Source organism: Littorina saxatilis, linkage group LG17 (assembly GCF_037325665.1).
Source record: "Littorina saxatilis isolate snail1 linkage group LG17, US_GU_Lsax_2.0, whole genome shotgun sequence".
Classification (NCBI taxonomy): domain Eukaryota; kingdom Metazoa; phylum Mollusca; class Gastropoda; order Littorinimorpha; family Littorinidae; genus Littorina; species Littorina saxatilis.
In genome coordinates, this window is record NC_090261.1 from 69,222,422 (window position 1) to 69,241,872 (window position 19,451).

The 19,451-nt window shown below is 41.6% G+C and overlaps 1 protein-coding gene across 4 annotated transcripts in view; it reads right to left on the bottom strand.

The window, feature by feature from the left end:
* LOC138952350 (spectrin beta chain, non-erythrocytic 5-like) overlaps positions 1-19,451 on the bottom strand; it is a 281,446-nt gene that overhangs the window by 67,620 nt on the left and 194,375 nt on the right. For all 4 annotated transcript variants that reach the window (XM_070324002.1, XM_070324003.1, XM_070324001.1 and 1 more), the window contains exons 28-41: positions 18,891-18,955; positions 18,415-18,496; positions 17,444-17,521; positions 16,515-16,642; positions 14,687-14,846; positions 10,560-10,637; positions 7,961-8,100; positions 6,905-7,028; positions 6,380-6,526; positions 5,240-5,413; positions 4,270-4,490; positions 3,454-3,640; positions 2,077-2,277; positions 1,514-1,630 (exon numbers count right to left, since the gene is read on the bottom strand). In XM_070324002.1, the coding sequence (XP_070180103.1) occupies positions 1,514-1,630; positions 2,077-2,277; positions 3,454-3,640; positions 4,270-4,490; positions 5,240-5,413; positions 6,380-6,526; positions 6,905-7,028; positions 7,961-8,100; positions 10,560-10,637; positions 14,687-14,846; positions 16,515-16,642; positions 17,444-17,521; positions 18,415-18,496; positions 18,891-18,955 (1,902 nt within the window). The remainder of the gene's footprint in view (positions 1-1,513; positions 1,631-2,076; positions 2,278-3,453; positions 3,641-4,269; positions 4,491-5,239; positions 5,414-6,379; positions 6,527-6,904; positions 7,029-7,960; positions 8,101-10,559; positions 10,638-14,686; positions 14,847-16,514; positions 16,643-17,443; positions 17,522-18,414; positions 18,497-18,890; positions 18,956-19,451) is intronic.

The window sequence follows — 19,451 nt, forward strand, 5'->3', positions numbered from 1 at the left end:
ATATAGACACACACATCTGGTATGAAACACTGACTCACCGAAAGCTGAGTTCCGTTATTCTGTACCTACGCATACGAGAAGTCAAAGGCTACTCCATCCTGGTTAGGTAATCCAATTGATAGAATCCGTGTATTAAACACAATTTGCTGATCGGCAACCGTGTACAGTTGTTTAAATTTCTTGCAAGGTTTCACAGGAGACTCCCCCCTTTAGCCTGGGTTTCGAACTCACAGCAAACAGAACAGTCAGTAACTTTCAAAGAAGGGTCAAATGGTGTCCAAAGATGTTTTGGGATTTTCAATTTGAACGATGGCTGCCTGGAGACTAACTTCAGACGCGTTGTCAGACGATCTGAGCTTTGTCAATCGAGTATAACATTTGGAACAGAAAGTCCGTGAGAAAAAATCGGCATTCGTTTCTTCTGCGATGTTTAGGCCATAAAACCTTGCTAGATCCGACTCATACTTTATGCACAATTTTCCTGGGTTAGAGTCGTACTTTCTCTTCGATCTTTCTCCACATATTCTGCAGAGAGCTTGGAAACTCTCAAAGTGAAGGCTTTCTACATGCGCCTGTGAAGCTATACTCACAGTACTCAAGCTACGAGAAATGTGGGAAGCGACACACAAGCCAATAAGTACAAGCAGTTTAAACGTCCAGAAAATAAAACACACAATTTCACTTCTGTGTGATAGAACTTTCATTCACACAATAAAATCCAAAGTTTGAAGGTAACTGAAAGTGGGGTTTGGCCGCCGGGTAACATTTTATAACAACACACATCGCAGATATGTCCACATCGTACTATAAGTACTAGTATCAAAACGAGAGAAACAACACCTGATTACATCCTCATAGAAATAAAACACAAGGCAGAGCTAGCCCCATTTCCCTTCTGTTGGATAGAAATACCATTCACTCAATGAAATCCAAAGTTTGAAGGTAATTCAAACTTGATTGTTGACGCAGGGTAACATTTTTTAACACCACACATCGTTGATATGTCCAAGTCATATTATGAGTAAAAAAATCAGAAAGAGAGAAGCAACACCTAATCACATCCTCCTAGAAATAAAACACAATGGAGAGCGTGCCCCATTTCTCTTTTACTTCAAGGAACAACCATTCAGAAACAAAATTCCAGAGTATGAACACAAACACATCTTGCAGTCCAGAGCGAAGATGATTTAAACACACCAAATTGTGAAAAAACACACACAGCACTTCCCCGGACACACGCACGCAAGAAGGAAATAAGAGGGAAAGTTCTCAGATAGGGCTGGGCTGAGGTGTTAGGTTACAGCCTGCAGCTGGAAGCGGTAAGGGCTCGGTGCTATACTTTGCGCGGTCTGCCTGGACAGCTAAAGCAGCAAAAAAGGGGCCATCGGAACAGCCGTGACATGCATGCTCAATGTTTACACCGTCGATGGAGAGATCAGGCACAATCGTAGGATTCTTTCTAAAAATCCTGCATTACAGTGAAAAGCACCAAACTGGGTAGAAAGTAGCGCACCTTATTTTTGGCCAGCAGGCGGTCGGAACCGTCCTCATCCTTGCCGTAATCACTACTGGTGACCAGCGCCATCTTGTCGTTGATCCACGCTTCAACCTCCGCTACCTCGGACAGGTACTGAAAACATACAGCGTCGTATCCAATGTGTAGAATGTTTGATCATCATCTTATTGTTTACCTTTCACTCAGTTTGTTTTTTAGTGCGTGTGTGTGTGTGTTTGTGTTCATGTATGTGAGTGTGTGTATTTGTGTGCGTGTGTGTGTGTGTGTGTGCATGTGAGTGTATGAGTGATTGTGCATGAGTGTGCATGCATGCATGTGTTTGAGTGAGTGTGTGTGTGTGTTTGTGTGTGTGTGAGAGCGAGGGAGTGTGCCTGCTTGTGTGTGTGTGCCCATACGCACACATCTATGAGATAGTGCCACTGCTGAGAGTATGTGTGTGTATTTTCCTGCATTTCTGTGTCTATGTGTGTACATCTCAATCTGTGTGTTTCCGCGTATCTATACAAACTGCCCCTCACTACTTCCCAAACTCTTTCCCATTCATTTATTTCCCTCCTTACCTTCTGTGTCTGCAGGGAGATGTCCAGGTTCTTCTTGCGGTTCTTGGACTTCTTGAGCAGGTCGTCCCACGAGATCTGCAGCTCCTGACTCTTGTCCTTGATGGGCTTGGAGTTGAAGTGTTTCTCGTTCAGCAGGCGATCCCCGGTCGCCAACACTTTCTCCATCGTTGGCTGGTGACCTAGGATCTCTCGGTCAAGGTCCTGTGGAGAAAGTCAAGGTGAATCTGTTATGGAGGATTTAGTATAATGTGCGTTAACACACACATGGCTTCTATCCTCCTGATGAATGTGAATATGAGTGTCAGTCCAAACATGCCAAACTGAACTAAATCAGCTGAAAATTTTTGTTTGTTGTTGTTCGCTTTTCTGCCCATGAAATGAAATTGTCAGTTTGGCTAGAAAAATAGTGCCTGAGCTACTCATTTTTGAATACTGCAGGATTATTTTTCACATTATAGTACAACATCATTGCTAAACAATTTTCAAAACAGAGAGAAGATGATCTTTTTGTTATTATATTTAGTCAAGTTTTGACTAAATATTTTAACATCGAGGGGGAATCGAAACGAGGGTATGGTGTATGTGTGTCTGTGTGTGTGTGTGTGTAGAGCGATTCAGACTAAACTACTGGACCGATCTTTATGAAATTTGACATGAGAGTTCCTGGGTATGAAATCCTTTCATTTTTTTGATAAATGTCTTTGATGACGTCATATCCGGCTTTTCGTGAAAGTTGAGGCGGCACTGTCACGCCCTCATTTTTCAACCAAATTGGTTGAAATTTTGGTCAAGTAATCTTCGACGAAGCCCGGGGTTCGGTATTGCATTTCAGCTTGGTGGCTTAAAAATTAATTAATGACTTTGGTCATTAAAAATCTGAAAATTGTAAAAAAAAAAAAAAATTTATAAAACGATCCAATTTTACGTTTATCTTATTCTCCATCATTTGCTGATTCCAAAAACATATAAATATGTTATATTCGGATTAAAAACAAGCTCTGAAAATTAAATATATAAAAATTATTATCAAAATTTTTTTTCGAAATCGTTTTAAAAACACTTTCATCTTATTCCTTGTCGGTTCCTGATTCCAAAAACATATAGATATGATATGTTTGGATTAAAAACACGCTCAGAAAGTTAAAACGAAGAGAGGTACAGAAAAGCGTGCTATGCAGCATAGCGTAACCACTACCCCGCTCTTCTTGTCAATTTCACTGCCTATGCCGTGAGCGGTGGACCACGAGTATACGGTCTTGCTGCGTTGCATTGCGTTCAGTTTCATTCTGTGAGTTCGACAGCTACTTGACTAAATATTGTATTTTCGCCTTACGCGACTTGTTGTAATAAACTATTTACTTGTGTCTATACTCTCACCTGATGCTTCTTGTGCAGTTTCTGAGCGTCGATCAGGTTCTTGCCGTACTCGGTGGAAGCGGCAGCAGGGAGATAATCCTTGATCCACTGCAGCTCAGAGTCGGCGTCAAAGTTGAACTGATGCCACTGCAGGGAATCATGCAGCTTCTGCTTGCGATCCGCCACTGCTGGCTTCACGCGCTCAAACCTGTCAAGGTCACACACATCACACATCAGTAATTGCAACATTGCCAAATTTGACAAAGTGCTCGTTACATTTTTTTCACCATCTAGATATCCATACAAAGGTTTTTGTTGTTTTCGTTGTTTGTTATTCTTTTCTGCAGCTATTCTATCAACACTTTCAAACACTATACTAGCAAGACATAAAGCAGGCAGGGCGGACTACCATTGTAACTTCAGGCCACAGAAACCAAAGGCGCGCAGTCAGGTTGCACGCAGTGAGGCTTTCTCAATTCAAAACTTATAGGCCAACCATTTCTATTCAAATGCTAAAACATCGATTTAGGTGCGAAACTTTGAGAAAAGGTGAGAATGAAAATTGTGTGCCAACTTACATGGCCAACCATCTTTACTGAAATGCTAAGAAATCCGTTTAGGTGCGAGATTTTGAGAACGAGAGAGATTGAAAATGTGCTTACTTACATGGACAACCGTCTTTACTCAAATGATAAGAAATCCGTTTAGCTGCAAGATTTGGAGAAGGGTGAGATTAAACATGTGCTATGCACATGGTGGAGTCACATGCACCTGATACACCCTGGTTTAGCCGTTAACAATGAACTGTCCTAAACAAAAAAACAAGTACACTCTCACCTCTTGTTGAAGTCTTGCACAGCAGAGAGGATGCCAGCGGAGTTGAAGTGCCCGGCGTCAGCCATCTCCTTGCCCTGGTGGACGATGGTCTGGATGGTGTCCGCCAGTGTCCCAAGGTCCTGCTCCAGGTTCTGGTGCTTCTTCAGCAGCTCCTTCACCCCGCGAAGGTCATTCCCAAGGTCAGGGTTCGCCACTGACTTCTCCATCTCGTCCAGCTTACTCTGTGAGGGAAATAGATTTGAGGGGATAAAGATGGGATTAGAGAATATGTGAGGATTTGTCATGCGAAGGTCAGACCCAAGGTAATGGTTGGCCACCGACTTCTCCATCTCGTCATGCATGCATCATCTCTCTTCGCTCATCATCATGATCGTATCTTGCTACTTTGACGAGATAATCTTAAATACTGGCATGTCGAAGAAGACAGTCACAATGGGCTTGTTTGAGTCGAAATATCACACCATATCCTCTGCCTACGACCAATACCTGCCCCAATATAGGCCAACTGGTCTGAGAGGACAAGTTGGATTTGTAAGAGTTGTGTTAGATTTTGTGAAACTGACTTTCTTCAGTAAGTGGTCATCTTCAAACACAAGCAGCATGCAATATGAGTCATAAAGCAACGGTCTTGGGCCAATGTTCCTACCGTCGTTAGAATACTTATGTATCATTGAACACCTAGTTGTGCCAGTGGCATTGTGTAAAGTAAGGTTTTCGGACAAAGTAAGCAGTTGCTAAGTTGTGCTTGGGGGTGAGGGCTCAATATATACGATCAAAAGTAATCCTATGTGCTTCAGTGGTTATTATTACAGTTACCTCCTCATGTTGCAGCCCTATCCATCCCTTTACCAAGACGCTTCATTTCAAAATCCTTCAGAGACGGAATACACCTACCTATAATAAGTTTAGGTGCAAATGAATTCTTCAATTAATAAGAATATAATACTGAGGAGTGTTTGAGCATACATACCTGGGCATCATCCAGCGCCCTGTTCAACATCTGCTGCTCAGCGGCTTGACGCAGTTTGTCTCCCTTGTCTCCCGCCTTGGAAGCCAGGTCCTCCCATTGGCTGTTCAGGTTGTCAAGGATACGCTTCACCTCGTCCGAAGACTGATGCGTGTCGGCTATAATAGCCTTGCCAGCCTGGTGTAAGAGAAAGGAGACATTGATTCCAAGTCAAGTGGGTGCTGATTTTTCATGCACACATACATGGCTTAATTTAGTTTAATAACTCAGTAAGATTATGTTTTGGTAAAAATCTGCGGTAACACGATATAGTTCGGAATGATTATGCAATAAGTCGATCTTGGTAGTGTATTTATGTTCATTTTAAGCTTTTTTTAATTGAGTCACTGTGCTATTAGAAATGCGATGTGGTACCAAAAGAAAAATGTCAATGTTTGTGTAAAATGAAAATGGACATTAAAGTTTTCTTATCTTATCTTATTTACCATTTATAATATACTCATTATTAATTTTTACTCTGGGAAAACAAGTGTCATTGTGGAAGAGTATAGTATTGCTGCAGTAACCAACATTTCTTCAGTCATCTTCAAACACAAGCAGCATGCAATATGAGTCATAAAGCAACGGTCTTGGGCCAATGTTCCTACCGTCGTTAGAATACTTATGTAACCAACGTTTCTTCTTACGGCCTATATAAATATTATTATCCCTCACCTAGAATTAAATCATTCACGTTATTTGTGTTTTCCTCGTGCAGCGGCAAGTGTGACACAATGATATTAATTTTTAGCAGCAGTGTCCCCTTATTTAGCAAACTCTGATTCAAAGTATCAACATGACAAACTTCATTGATTGCACTCTTTTGTTTGTGTGTTTAAATGACTTAAATGAGACCAGAGCTCAGTTACAATGGTACCCGGCCCTTTTCAAGCACCCCCCAAAATCTTAAAAACTCAATCAGGTCATAAAAAGGAGTGAGTCTGAAAATGGTGTGTGTGTGCGTGTGTGCGTGTGTGTGAGTGTGTGAGTAAGTGTGTGTGTGTGTGTGTGTGTGTGTCTGTGAGTGTTAGAGTGTGTGTGTGTGTGTGTGTGCGTGTATGTGTGTGTATGTGTTTGTGTGTTAAAAAGGGGGTTCCTCTGTACCTGGTTGAGGTTATCGAGTCTTTCGTTGTTGGCCTTGAGCTCGGCCTCGAAGGCCTGGTGTTTCTGCAGCTTGCCCGGGATGTTGGTCAGGTCCCGGTACGACTCGTCTGTCGCGGTCTGGTACTTCTCTTTCATCCAGTCCGACAGCTGCAAAATTAATTAAACCATCATTGTGGAAATTAAGAAACAAGATGGATTGTATTCAGTCATGATGATCTCCATCTTTCTGGCAAAAAGCTGTTTGGTTTCCACATGTCAAGTAAGATTAAGCTGAATATTTTGTGACTCTTCTTTTTTTTTTAAACTGAACTGTTTTACTTTGACATAAGTCAGTCGGACTTGGTTTTACAAGTGCGTACTGATTGAGCTAAAATTGGTTGAGTTTCTGTCGCTTTGCAATGATTTCAACCGGTTCACCTCTGTGTCATGTTCATAAAACCTTCTAGTTGAGGTTTTCTAATATATTTTGGGAGAAAAAGCCTAAAAATTTCACACAAACAAAAGGACGGTTTGTGGGTTTCATACCTCAGTGGCGTCTCTCTTGAATTCCTGGAAGGCCATTGAATCACCAAGTTTCTCCTGACGCTTGGCGGCCTTGTCCTTGGCCCTCTGTCGCTGCTCCATCACCTCGCGACGCCGCTTGTCAATGCTGTCATTGAAGATTACGTTGTGATAACGTCATTTTACTGCAGAGATTACATTTGGGCAGACGTTGCTCTGTGCTGGGAAGACTAATACAGTGGAACCCCCTTTTTAAGACCCCCCGAGTTAAGACTCCCTCCCTTTTAAGACCCTGTTTTCTCAGACTTTCTGTTCATAACCTCTGTTACTTGACCCCTGTTTTAAGACTCTCCCGTTCTTAAGACCTGATTTTCTAAGATTTATGGAGGCCTTAAAGAGGGGTTCCACTGTACTTCCGCCACAGCTACGTATACCAAAAGTAAGAAAGTAAGAAATAAAGATGAATAAGCAGACAACATTGTTCGTACAATCACTGTGACACAAAGAGGGTCACTCTAACACAGACTCTGACTTTCTCTCTGTTACTGTGTATGAATGTAATTATATACTGTAGAGCAGCTAGACCTTCACTGGGCAAGGGCTGGATGTAAAAAGGTACTTTTCTATGCTCACTCCATTACCTTTAACAAATCATACATTCATCGTATCTGTTTATCTGATCGGGGGCCCCGGCCTCTAGCTCTCCCTCTTACTTTCGTAAATCTATATCCTTGTAAAACAAAGATCATCATCATCTCTCTTTCTTCCTTTCTCTCTCTCTCTGTTTATTTTTTTTACTCTCTCTCTCTCTCTCTCTCTCTCTCTCTGTTTATTTTTTTCCAACCTCATTTTGTTGTTAACTTTTTAATCTTTTATCTTATCATTGTGTGTTTGTGCGTCCCAAGGACAGATTGTAAGAAAAGGCGTAGCCTTAAATCTTATTCCTTGTAAAATAAAGTTCAATTCTCTCTCTTTCACACATACAAACTTAATCCCTTCATGCCCTGCACTAACCCTACTAACAATTCAGGAGTATTTACAGAACAGTCACTACATGAATGACAGAGTTTCAATACTGACCGGTCGGCATCAGGATGACCCTCGGCTATTAACTTGTCGGCCAGATCATTGAGCGCTTTGGCTTTATCGTCCTGTGCCTGCATTTTGCTGTTGAAGTCTTCATGGCGACGTAACATAGCTTCCACATCGTCAACTGTACTCTGCGAACATCAAAGTTTTTGTTTTAAAGAAGCCTGGAGGTAGAATTAGAGGAGCTGGTTCAACATTGTTCTCTGCAGTCTTGATCTACTTGAAGTTACGATCATTCTACAGCAATCCTCACAGACTTGGAAACAAAGACACTTGCATTCAAAAACGTATGTGTGTGTGTGTGGGGGGGGGGGGGGGAGAGGGAATGAGGTGAGGAAAGGGATGTTTGAGGGGGACTTGGAATCTACTATTCTCTTTCCAAAGTGACATTTTCTCTGCAGCTATTCACACACACACACACACACACACACACACACACACACACACACACACACACACACACACACACACACACACACACACAGAATACCTTAATGCACATGCACGCACAAGTGGTGGTGTAAAGGCTGCTCAGTAATTGAAGGGAAGAGGTTAGAGGTTGGCTTTAAGGGGGAGGGATGTGTGAGTTTATGCTACATACACCTGGACCAAAAACCTTAATGTAGAGTGTGAGAAAGACACTGAATATCCCAGCTGGATTAGACATCTTTCTTTCTTTATTTTGTGTTTAATGTCGTTTTCAACCGTTCAAGGTTATATCGCGATGATGGATTAGACAGACGAAGTGAAGAAAAGGTAAGGTAATTGGCAAGACAAGAATAGGGTTATTCCCTTCAGATTTTCTTCAGCATTTGACAATTTACTTCAAGACAATTAAGATAGACGTGAACGGAGGGAAAAAAAGATAAAGCAAAAGAGAAAGACGGTTGGCAGGGGGGGGGGGGGGGGGGGGAGAGAGAGAGAGAGAGAGAGAGAGAGAGAGAGAGAGAGAGAGAGAGAGAGAGAGAGAGAGAGAGAGGGAGAGAGAGAGAGAGAGAGAGAGAGAGAGAGAGAGGGAGAGAGAGAGAGAGAGAGAGAGAGAGAGAGAGAGAGAGAGGGAGAGAGAGAGAGAGAGAGAGAGAGAGAGAGAGAGGGAGAGAGAGAGAGAGAGAGAGAGAGAGAGAGAGGGAGAGAGAGAGAGAGAGAGAGAGAGAGAGGAGAGAGAGAGAGAGGAGAGAGGGAGAGAGGAGAGAGGGAGAGAGAGAGAGAGAGAGAGAGAGAGAGAGAGAGAGAGAGGGAGGGGGTGGGGGCTAGGGCGGGATGGACATAATGAGAGAGATTCAATACAGGAATTACAAAGAAGTCAGAAGGGAGAAAAAAAGACACTTTCTCCAAGTCCTCAAAAGAAAGCAGATATGCCCTCAGCTTCATCACGGTCTAATCACGCACATACAACGAGCCTGCGCTATTCTGAGCGCAATGTATGCATGATGCTGCCATTATTCACAGACAACGTTGGGGAAAAAGGCACTGAGAGAATATTGATTATGTTCTTATTTTTAGGCAATTTCATTAGGGGAAATTCGTGTAGGATAAAGGAGAAAATGTAATGCTAACAATTTTTTCTTTAAAGAAAAAAGATTGAAAAAAAAGAGGTTGCTGCATACAAAGAGAAGTATGCTAAGAATCACACACACACACACACACACACACACACATTTGTGTATTACTGCACATCACACATGCAGTTGAAGACAAGAGATTTGTATGTGAGTTTTCTGGAAAATAAGCTCAAGAACAATCCTTTTACCGGTAATTAAGAGGCAAGGCTAACAAACATACAGACATCCGATAGATGGAAACAGAGACAGACATATAACAGAGATGCAGGGATCTTGAGACAAGCATGACATACCCCTGCATCTCCAAATCTCAGACACATTTCCTGTGACTGGTTTGTGGGAGGGCTCGCAGACAGACAAGACAGATAGATGGACAGAGACAGACATTGGCATTACCCCTATATCTCTTAAGATGCATGTGACTGGCAAGGTGAGGGCTCACAGACAGACAGACAGACAAGACATTGGCATTACCCCTTTTTATCTCTTAAGATGCATGTGACTGGCAAGTGCAAAGGCTCACTCACAGAGAGACAGACACACAGATAGATGGACAGAGAGACAGACATTCGCATACCCCTATGTCTCCTTAGTCATGTGACTTGTGTGGTGAGGGCTCACAGACAGACCGACAGACAGACAGACAGACAAGACAGACACTGGCCTACCCCTATATCTTTAAAGATGCATGTGACTGGTAAGGTGAGGGCTCACAGACAGACAAGACAAATAGATGGAACACAGACAGACATATGCCTACCCCTATATCTCCAAAGATTCATATGGTGCCGGCCTTGAGTCGCCTTGTGGTGAGATATGTGTGCGTTATAAATTCTCGTATTATTATTATTATCATTATTTACTATAAGTAAGTGAAGGCGAGATATGTGTGCGTTATAAATTCTCGTATTATTATTATTATCATTATTTACTATAAGTAAGTGTGAGGCCTCACTCACAGACAGGCAGATAGATAGACAGAGAGAAGAAGAGAGAGATTGACACGCAGAGACAGGCAATCGACATACCCCTGTATCTCCAAAGTCCAGGAAAGCATCATGTCCACTGGTCAAGGCATCCAGGTGGTCAGCATCTCTATTGAACACCTGTTGATATGCAATGCACACACAAACACACACACACACACACACACACACACACACACACACACACAAACACACACACACACACAAAGATAGTTCATCAATATCAACAAGAATAGAAACGAGGTTGAAGCTATCAGCTATATTTTGTGTGTACGCGATCACACACAAAGAAAGGTACATGTATTTTTAACTTGTAGACAGCCCTTCTTTTCAAGAAGCAATTTGTTTCAAGTTTAGCATCAGTGTTAAAGAAAAGAATTCAATTGTTCCCACACACAATGAATCTATCAGTATCACAGTGTGTTTCCAGACTTATGGGGGGGTATAGACTGGCTCAACCTTTTTTAACATTTATTTATGGTCACCGCCAAAGGCATACAATGCAAGAAAATGTCTTTCTTTCTTTCTTTCTTTATTTGGTGTTTAACGTCGTTTTCAACCACGCAGGTTATATCGCGACGGGGAAAGGGGGGGAGATGGGATTGAACCACTTGTTAATTGTTTCTTGTTCACAAAAGCACTAATCAAAAAATTGCTCCAGGGGCTTGCAACGTAGTACAATATATTACCTTACTGGGAGAATGCAAGTTTCCAGTACAAAGGAGAAAATGTCTTGCTTGAAAGGAAACTTTGAAACTTTGAAGAGGCAACCAAGGGTGAAATGGGAGGCTTATGCACAATACATTTGTATTTCTGGACTCATTTAGAAAGAAATTTATTTTCCAATTCCTGCTTTTTATGGCTGTTTTTCTCTTTTCTTAAGTGAGGGTTTGTTACAGAAACAGTGAATTTTGTTCTGGTTCTCAATACAGTGGAACCCCCCTTTTAAGACACCCCCCCCCCCCAATTTAAAGGCTGACATAGTCCTATTTAATTAGTTTAATTACTTCCAGGGCTTTTCCCATCGTTGCGGGGATGTATAAATTAAGCTTCCTGCAAAGTTTTAGGTTTGAAGTCCTTACCAATTACGAGAAATAATTAATTCTTTATTGCATTGTTTAGCAACAGTTCTCCAGGACTTGGGCTATTTTTAGACCGTTGACGTCACTTCGTGACGTTTCGTAAACCAAAGATGGCGTTTGAGACTGTTCTGTTTACATTCGACACTATCAACACCACTTTGCAATACTGAAATAATTTTTTCTGTGTTCGAAAGCTACAGCCAATCGTTATTATATCCCCTTAGGTGCAGTTTTATAACATTATTGGCACATGTAAACAATATGAATTAATTAATGAACGCTACGAATATGGCAGCCTTTAAGACTCCCTCACTTTTAAGACTCTAGTGTTTCAAATGTTCTGTTCATAACCTCCATTTTAAGCTCCCTTCTTAAGACCTGATTCTCTCAGATGTTTGGAGGTCGTAAACAGGGGCTCCATTGTATCACCAAAGCTTTTTGCAACTTTGATCCAATTTGTATTTTTTCTGCCTCCGTTTTTTTTATTTCTATCTTTTCATTTTAAGCATTTCATTCATCTAACCAAGTTTTTTGCATTTTCTTCATGAAAGGCACTCGGCCATTAACCACGGAAACTGCACAAGCTGTAGGCATCATGCAGCGATAAACCCACATGACCAGGAAATGGAATCAATATGAAGGAAAAGAAATGCAATAAACCGGGATCCTGGCGATCTCTAACGTCATCTCCATCTCACATTAATTCCAAAACAATAAAACACACTTAGCCATAAACACCACAAGATAAAAACAGTTAAAGGCATACCTGCAGAAAACAAAGAACAAGATGTAGATAATAATAAATAGAATGTTCAAAAAATATATTTTCAAAGCAATTCTATATGGTGTTTTACTAAATGTACTCAAACATTGCATTGAATTTTTGTATTGTGTTTTCATAAATTGCTGCTTTGTATTGTTTTTTTTGTTTTTTTTAAATTTTATTAATCATTACATGCATTGAACTTTTGTTTTGTATTCTAGTTTCTGCAGGTAGTGCCTTAACACTTTCGCGACGGGACGCTTATAAATCAGTAACCGCGCTGACACGCCCATGGACGGGACGCGCATTTTTCAGTAAGAGCCATACAGGGTACACGACTCGTGATTGCTTCCCGGTTTTTGAAGCTTGCAGTAAATTGAGTTGTTTCCCTTGACACACTTGGCCTGCCCTTCCGCCATATGCAAAATTAGCCTGATTTGTGTGTTTTTTTCGAGAAAAAAAATGAATCGAAGGCGAGCCTTGTCACGGGAGGAGATTCTCCGGATGTTGGATCTTGAGGACCCTGTAGATCATGATTCCGACGTGTTGTTTTCGCCTCAAGAAAGCGATAATAGCAGTGATATTGAGGAAGAAACAGTCCTGTTGTTGCTAGTATGAGTCGGCAAACTACACGTGTTAGGGTGGTACTGCATGAATCTTCGAATGTGTAGTTGCAAGGGGGGCGTGGCAGCACTGATAACAATGGATGGCTGGAGCCTCCTAATCCTTTTGGAAATGTTCATAGGTGTACAGTTGGGACTTTGTTGTGAAAATGTGACTTATATTCAATATGGATTACCTAGACATCATTTGGTGAGTTTATTTATTTTGTTTATTTGTTGCTTAACGTCCAGCCGACTACGCAGAGCCATATCAGGACGAGGAAGGGGGGATGAAGGGGGCCACTTGTCAAGCGATTCCTGTTTACAAATGCACTAACCCATTACTTGTGTCCCAGCAGGCTTTAGTAAAACTAAATTAATACCTACTGGAAGATTACCAGTTTCCAGTATGTTAAAATAGGCTTAACCTATCTACTGCTGGACTTACATCAGAACACTAACAGATTAAACTATACATGAATCGCGAGACAAGCGGCAAGAGAAGAGATTTTTGGAAAAAATACAGGTGAATGAGCAAGAAGGCAGAAAAAAGAAAAGAATTCATGAAGAAAAAGAGAGCATGACAGGAAAGAGGAACCAAAAATCTACCTAACAGCAAACTAGAAAGCTCCTGCGGTTCCAAAAACAGGAGGGGCCTTTAATTTCATAACCGCAGTGCCCCACTGCGGGAATTTGGTGAGTGTCACAGTTTTGTTTCATTTGAGTCAGGATGCTGTGAGTGAATGCGGGATTTGCTTGTTTTTTTCTTTGTACTGTCTCCTTATTTCTGTGTAGAATTTTAACAATATTTCAGCTAATTCATAGGTTTTACACCTTGTTTGGTTATAACATTATTTATAATACTTTCTGTTAAAAAATAACTTTTAAAAAAGCAGTGGAAAAGAAAACACACAAAAAAACCGTTAAAAAACACAAATTATCCCCCTTTCACCCCCCCTTTGCTAAAACAAATCGCGTGACAAACTTATAAATAGCACGACTGAACTGGGCATCCATTTTTTAATTAGTACACAAAATTTGGTGGTGATTGGACTTAATTCAAGCTTGCTAGACAGATTTCTTTACAGTTACTGTTTTTTGGGAAGTTTCTTGGTGGCAAGCTTGTTAACGCCGTGGCAATGCTAGTCACAATAGTGTTAAGCTGGTGCCCTGTTCATATTCCCGTACTGTTTTTTTTATCTAGATTTTGGACTGTTAGGATGACAGGAGCAGTAACCTAGTGGATGACGCCAGCCTCCCATGTGGAAGGTTGTGGGTTCGAATCCTGGCCGCGCTTGGTTGGTTAAGGGTGGAGATTTTTTCGATCTCCTAGGTCAACTTATGTGCAGATTTGCTGGTGCCTTATCCCCCTTCTTGTATACACACAAGAACAAGACCACGTGCACACGGAAAAGATCCTATAATCCATATCAGAGTTCGGTGGATTATAGAAACATGAGAATACCCAGCATGCTTCCCCCTAAAAGCGGCGTATGGCTGCCTGTATGGCAGGGCAAAAAGGATCATACACGTAAAAACCCACTCATACAAAAACATGAGTGAATGTGGGAGTTACAGCCCATGAACGAAGAAGAAGAAATATTCTAGTTCCTGCTGGTATTGCCACTAGCTGGTGCGCCGTTAATAGTCCCTTGCTGTTTTTTTCAATCTAGATCTTAGACTGTTAGCAGTCCAACTGTGAGGGATTTCTTGTTGCCATACCTGCAAGTTGTAGGCGTCCTGCAGCTGTTTCTGGCGCTGCTTCCACTGGTTCTCCACGGCCTTCTCCTCCTCCTCTAGCCTCTTCAGCTTGTCGCGCACCTCCTGGTTGTTGGGGTTCTTCTCCAGGATGCTGCGACCCAGAGCCTTGGCCTTGGCGAACCTGACACACAGGGAGAGAAGTTACAGTAAATATTAAAAGGATAGGGTTCTTCTCCAGGATGCTGCGACCTAGAGCTTTGGCCTTGGCTAACCTGACACGTAGGGAGAGAAGTTACAGTAAATATTAAAAAGATGGGGTTCTTCTCCAGGATGCTGCGACCTAGAGCCTTCGCCTTGGCAAACCTGACACACAGGGAGAGAAAGTTACAGTAAATATTAAAAGGATGGGGTTCTTCTCCAGGATGCTGCGACCTAGAGCTTTGGCCTTGGTGAACCTGACACGTAGGGAGAGAAGTTACAGTAAATATTAAAAGTATGGGGTTCTTCTCCAGGATGCTGCGACCCAGAGCAGGCCTTGGCGAACCTGACACACAGGGAGAGAAAGTTACAGTAAATATTAAAAGGATGGGGTTCTTCTCCAGGATGCTGCGACCTAGAGCTTTGGCCTTTGCAAACCTGACACACAGGGAGAGAAAGTAACGGTTAACAACAACTTTCTTTCTTTATTTGGTGTTTAACGTCGTTTTCAACCACGAAGGTTATATCGCGACGGGGAAAGGGGGGAGATGGATAGAGCCATACTTGTCAATTGTTTCTTGTTCACAAAAGCACTAATCAAAAATTTGCTCCAGGGGCTTGCAACGTAGTACAATGTATTACCTTACTGGGAGAATGCAAGTTTCCAGTACAAAGGACTTAACATTTCTTACATACTGCTTGACTAAAATCTTTGCAAAAATTGACTATATTCTATACAAGAAACACTTAACAAGGGTAAAAAGAGAAACAGAATCCGTTAGTCGCCTCTTACGACATGCTGGGGAGCATCGGGTAAATTCTTCCCCCTAACCCGCGGGGGGTGTTAACAAGAACAACAACAACAACAAGATATTAACTGGTTTTAGATTTGAGACTGAATGACTTGGGCTACTGACTTGTCTCTGTGAGCCACAACAAGATATTAACTGGTTTTAGATTTGAGACTGAATGACTTGGGCTACTGACTTGTCTCTGTGAGCCACAACAAGATATTAACTGGTTTTAGATTTGAGACTGAATGACTCGGGTTACTGACTTGTCTCTGTGAGCCACAACAAGATATTAACTGGTTTTAGATTTGAGACTGAATGACTCGGGTTACTGACTTGTCTCTGTGAGCCACAACAAGATATTAACTGGTTTTAGATTTGAGACTGAATGACTCGGGTTACTGACTTGTCTCTGTGAGCCACAACAAGATATTAACTGGTTTTAGATTTGAGAAATTCAGGGTACTGACTTGTCTCTGTGAGCCACAACAAGATATTAACTGGTTTTAGATTTGAGAAATTCAGGGTACTGACTTGTCTCTGTGAGCCACAACAAGATATTAACTGGTTTTAGATTTGAGACTGAATGACTCGGGTTACTGACTTGTCTCTGTGAGCCACAACAAGATATTAACTGGTTTTAGATTTGAGAAATTCAGGGTACTGACTTGTCTCTGTGAGCCACAACAAGATATTAACTGGTTTTAGATTTGAGAAATTCAGGGTACTGACTTGTCTCTGTGAGCCACAACAAGATATTAACTGGTTTTAGATTTGAGAAATTCAGGGTACTGACTTGTCTCTGTGAGCCACAACAAGATATTAACTGGTTTTAGATTTGAGAAATTCAGGTTACTGACTTGTCTCTGTGAGCCTTGATATCATCCATGAGTTCTTCATGTTCCTTCTGCATCTGTTCGGCGCTCTTGATGTCGTGCGGCAGTTCTGCGCTGGCCAGGCGGTTCCGAACACTGCTGGACCACAGCATCTGTCAACAGGCATGAAAACAAGTGAATACCAAAAAGAGGAAGAGTGCAGGGAGGGGCGCTCACGCGGGATGCACAGTAATTGGTTGAGGGGCAATGTCCCCTGCAGCCTCTGTAGCCAAACAGAATCGAACATTTCAAGATTTTACTGTTGTGCATGCGAGCTCGTATGAGGATTCCTGACATGGGAAAGAGTTGTAAGTATAGCTGATGGGGTCTGTGTCGACCAAAAGAGTGGGATTCCCTGTAGGTGGAGTTCCTTAGGTTAGAGTTTTTCAATAACACTTGCAATCCATACTCGAATTTCTAAGAATTATCACTAAAGATCGAAAACCATCAAATTCTACCGATGTCGCTAAACATCACATGACTTTCAGCAATATCAGCGAAACACTACTGCATGGAACTAGACCCTGTGGGATTCCCTGTATACAGGAAATCCCTCTACAGGAACTCCACCGACAGGGAATCCCACTCTTTTGGTCGACATAGACCCCGTCAGTGTAAGTATATAGCATTCAAATACACACACACAAATAAAATGGGTTAAAGATTTTTCTCAGAGGAAAATTAAAAAAAAAAAAGAAATGTAAAATTAAAAGAATGTTCTCTTAAAAGAGTAAGTTTTCACGACTCGATCAACACTGCACAGTGAGATTGTTGCTCGATTCAGGATCATTTTTGATTTCATATTAACATTTTTCAAATAAATCCATACATAGTTCACGAATACTGCCTATCTATCTCACAAACATGAATAATTCAGAAGACAAAATAATGTGCGAGCACAGAAAGTTACTCACCAGATCCTTGGCCTCGTCACTGAACTCTTGTTGGTCCTGTGCCGAGTCCAGCTGCCTCTTGCGTTCATCTGCACGGTCCTGAGGTCACACACAATCAAAGGAGTTTTACACAATAAGTCAACTGGGTGGTAGCTATAGGCTTGTCCCACGGCCTGAAACTGAGCTCTAAGGTGAATTGCGTAAAGCAGTATCCTGCCTACCAACCCACCAACCCACCCCCAATGTGTGTATTGATGTGTACATTTTATTTTATGTGTCGAGAGTGTGATTTTATGCAACGTTAATTGTTTATACGAGCCAAAAGAAAAATTTCTGTTTGTCTTTCATTCAGATAACAAAGTTTGTATTGAAATTGAATTGAATTTCATTTTCATACGCACACTATCCACTGTATTTTTCACTCTAGGGGCCTTAGGTGCACCAGCCAATGAAGATGTTTGGCCTGTAAAGGGATTACCTCAGTAATCTGAAGAATAAGAAGCACTAAAAGGGGGCTCACTTTAAGGGTGGGGAAAGACGGAGAATGGAGAAGGGAGAAAGAGCTGCATTCTCCGTCCTATCACTCACATCTATTCTCCAGAGAATCTCACTTCCCCTGCAATTCTGCTCAATTCCGCCTTTCCTACCCTGTGTGAGCCGGCCTTTACCCACATCCACTTCCATGCAGTTTGTTCAACCTTGGGAGACAAGGGTGGTGTGCACAAGAAAGTGCTTAACTAGGTTGAAACCAAGCACTGAGTTGGACATTCTTGTCATGGAGATTTCTCCGAGATTCCAACCCAGTGCTTTGTTCCCATATCTTGTTGGGTAATTTCTCATGCATGCCACCCCAGAAATTTACTTCCAGCACTGTCTCTATAACTATAGTTACATCTACATTTTATCGTCTAGAATAAAAATAAATCGTAAACATCCTAGGGAATACTTCAAATACTTTTTTAGCGGGTAAAACGTATAGGTAATGTGCTTACTTTGAGTGCTTTCCACATGTCATGCAGCTCCTTCTGTCGAGTGTCTACGTAGCCCTTCTCATCGGGGTAGGAGGCTCGAACCCTGCAAACAAAAATAGTAGTCTTTCGTGTTTAGAAATGCTCTAAAACAGATCAACCACAATGTCACGATATTTTAGCATATTCTTCTCGAAAACATGCACATCACAGCACATATAGTTCACTGTGATGCTATTGGCCGCTAACTACTTGACTCCCTTTGACTCTTCCACAGCATGTACAAACCACAGCATGTACAAACCAGACAGAGTTAATTTTTCAAATACGACAATTCCAAATGATTCATTCTTTGACCTGACCAGCAAATACAGTCTACAGGGGAAAACTGCTATATATGATACATATTAAACTCTTGAGGTTTTCAGCATATTGTCGCGTAACATTCAAACAGTTTTAATCTATGTGACGTGTTCAGATTGTATAGTACAAACGCTTACGAGTCTCCAAGATAATCCATTCTTATCATCTTCTCTTCCATAGGCACGAGCTCCCTCTCCAGTTGCTGCCAGAAGAAAAAAACATACATTAAAAAGATGGACACAAACATAAAAGTCACAAACACAAAAACAAGAGATGGCAGTATTTCAACAGCATAACTTCCCAGATTCTTGGCAGAATACACTGTTGTTGTATCAATGTATAGGAAAACACTGATTATCATTCATTGAAATGTGTGAAATGTGTGTATGTGTGTGTGTGTGTGTGTGTGCATATGTGTGTGCGTATGTGTGTGCGTAAAAATGTATGAATAGTGCATGTGTGTCTGTGTGTATGCGCATGTGTGTGTGTAAAAATGTATGTATGCATGTGTGTGTGTGTGTGTGTGTATGTGTGTGTGTGTGTATGTGTGTGTGTGTGTGTGTGTGTGTGTGTGTGTATCGGTCTGTGTCTGCCTTTCAGTCACCACTATCAACTCTAAAGAAAATTGCACGTGTGTGTGTGTGTGTGTGTGTGTGTGTGTGTGTGTGTGTGTGTGTGTGTGTGTGTGTGTCTGTCTG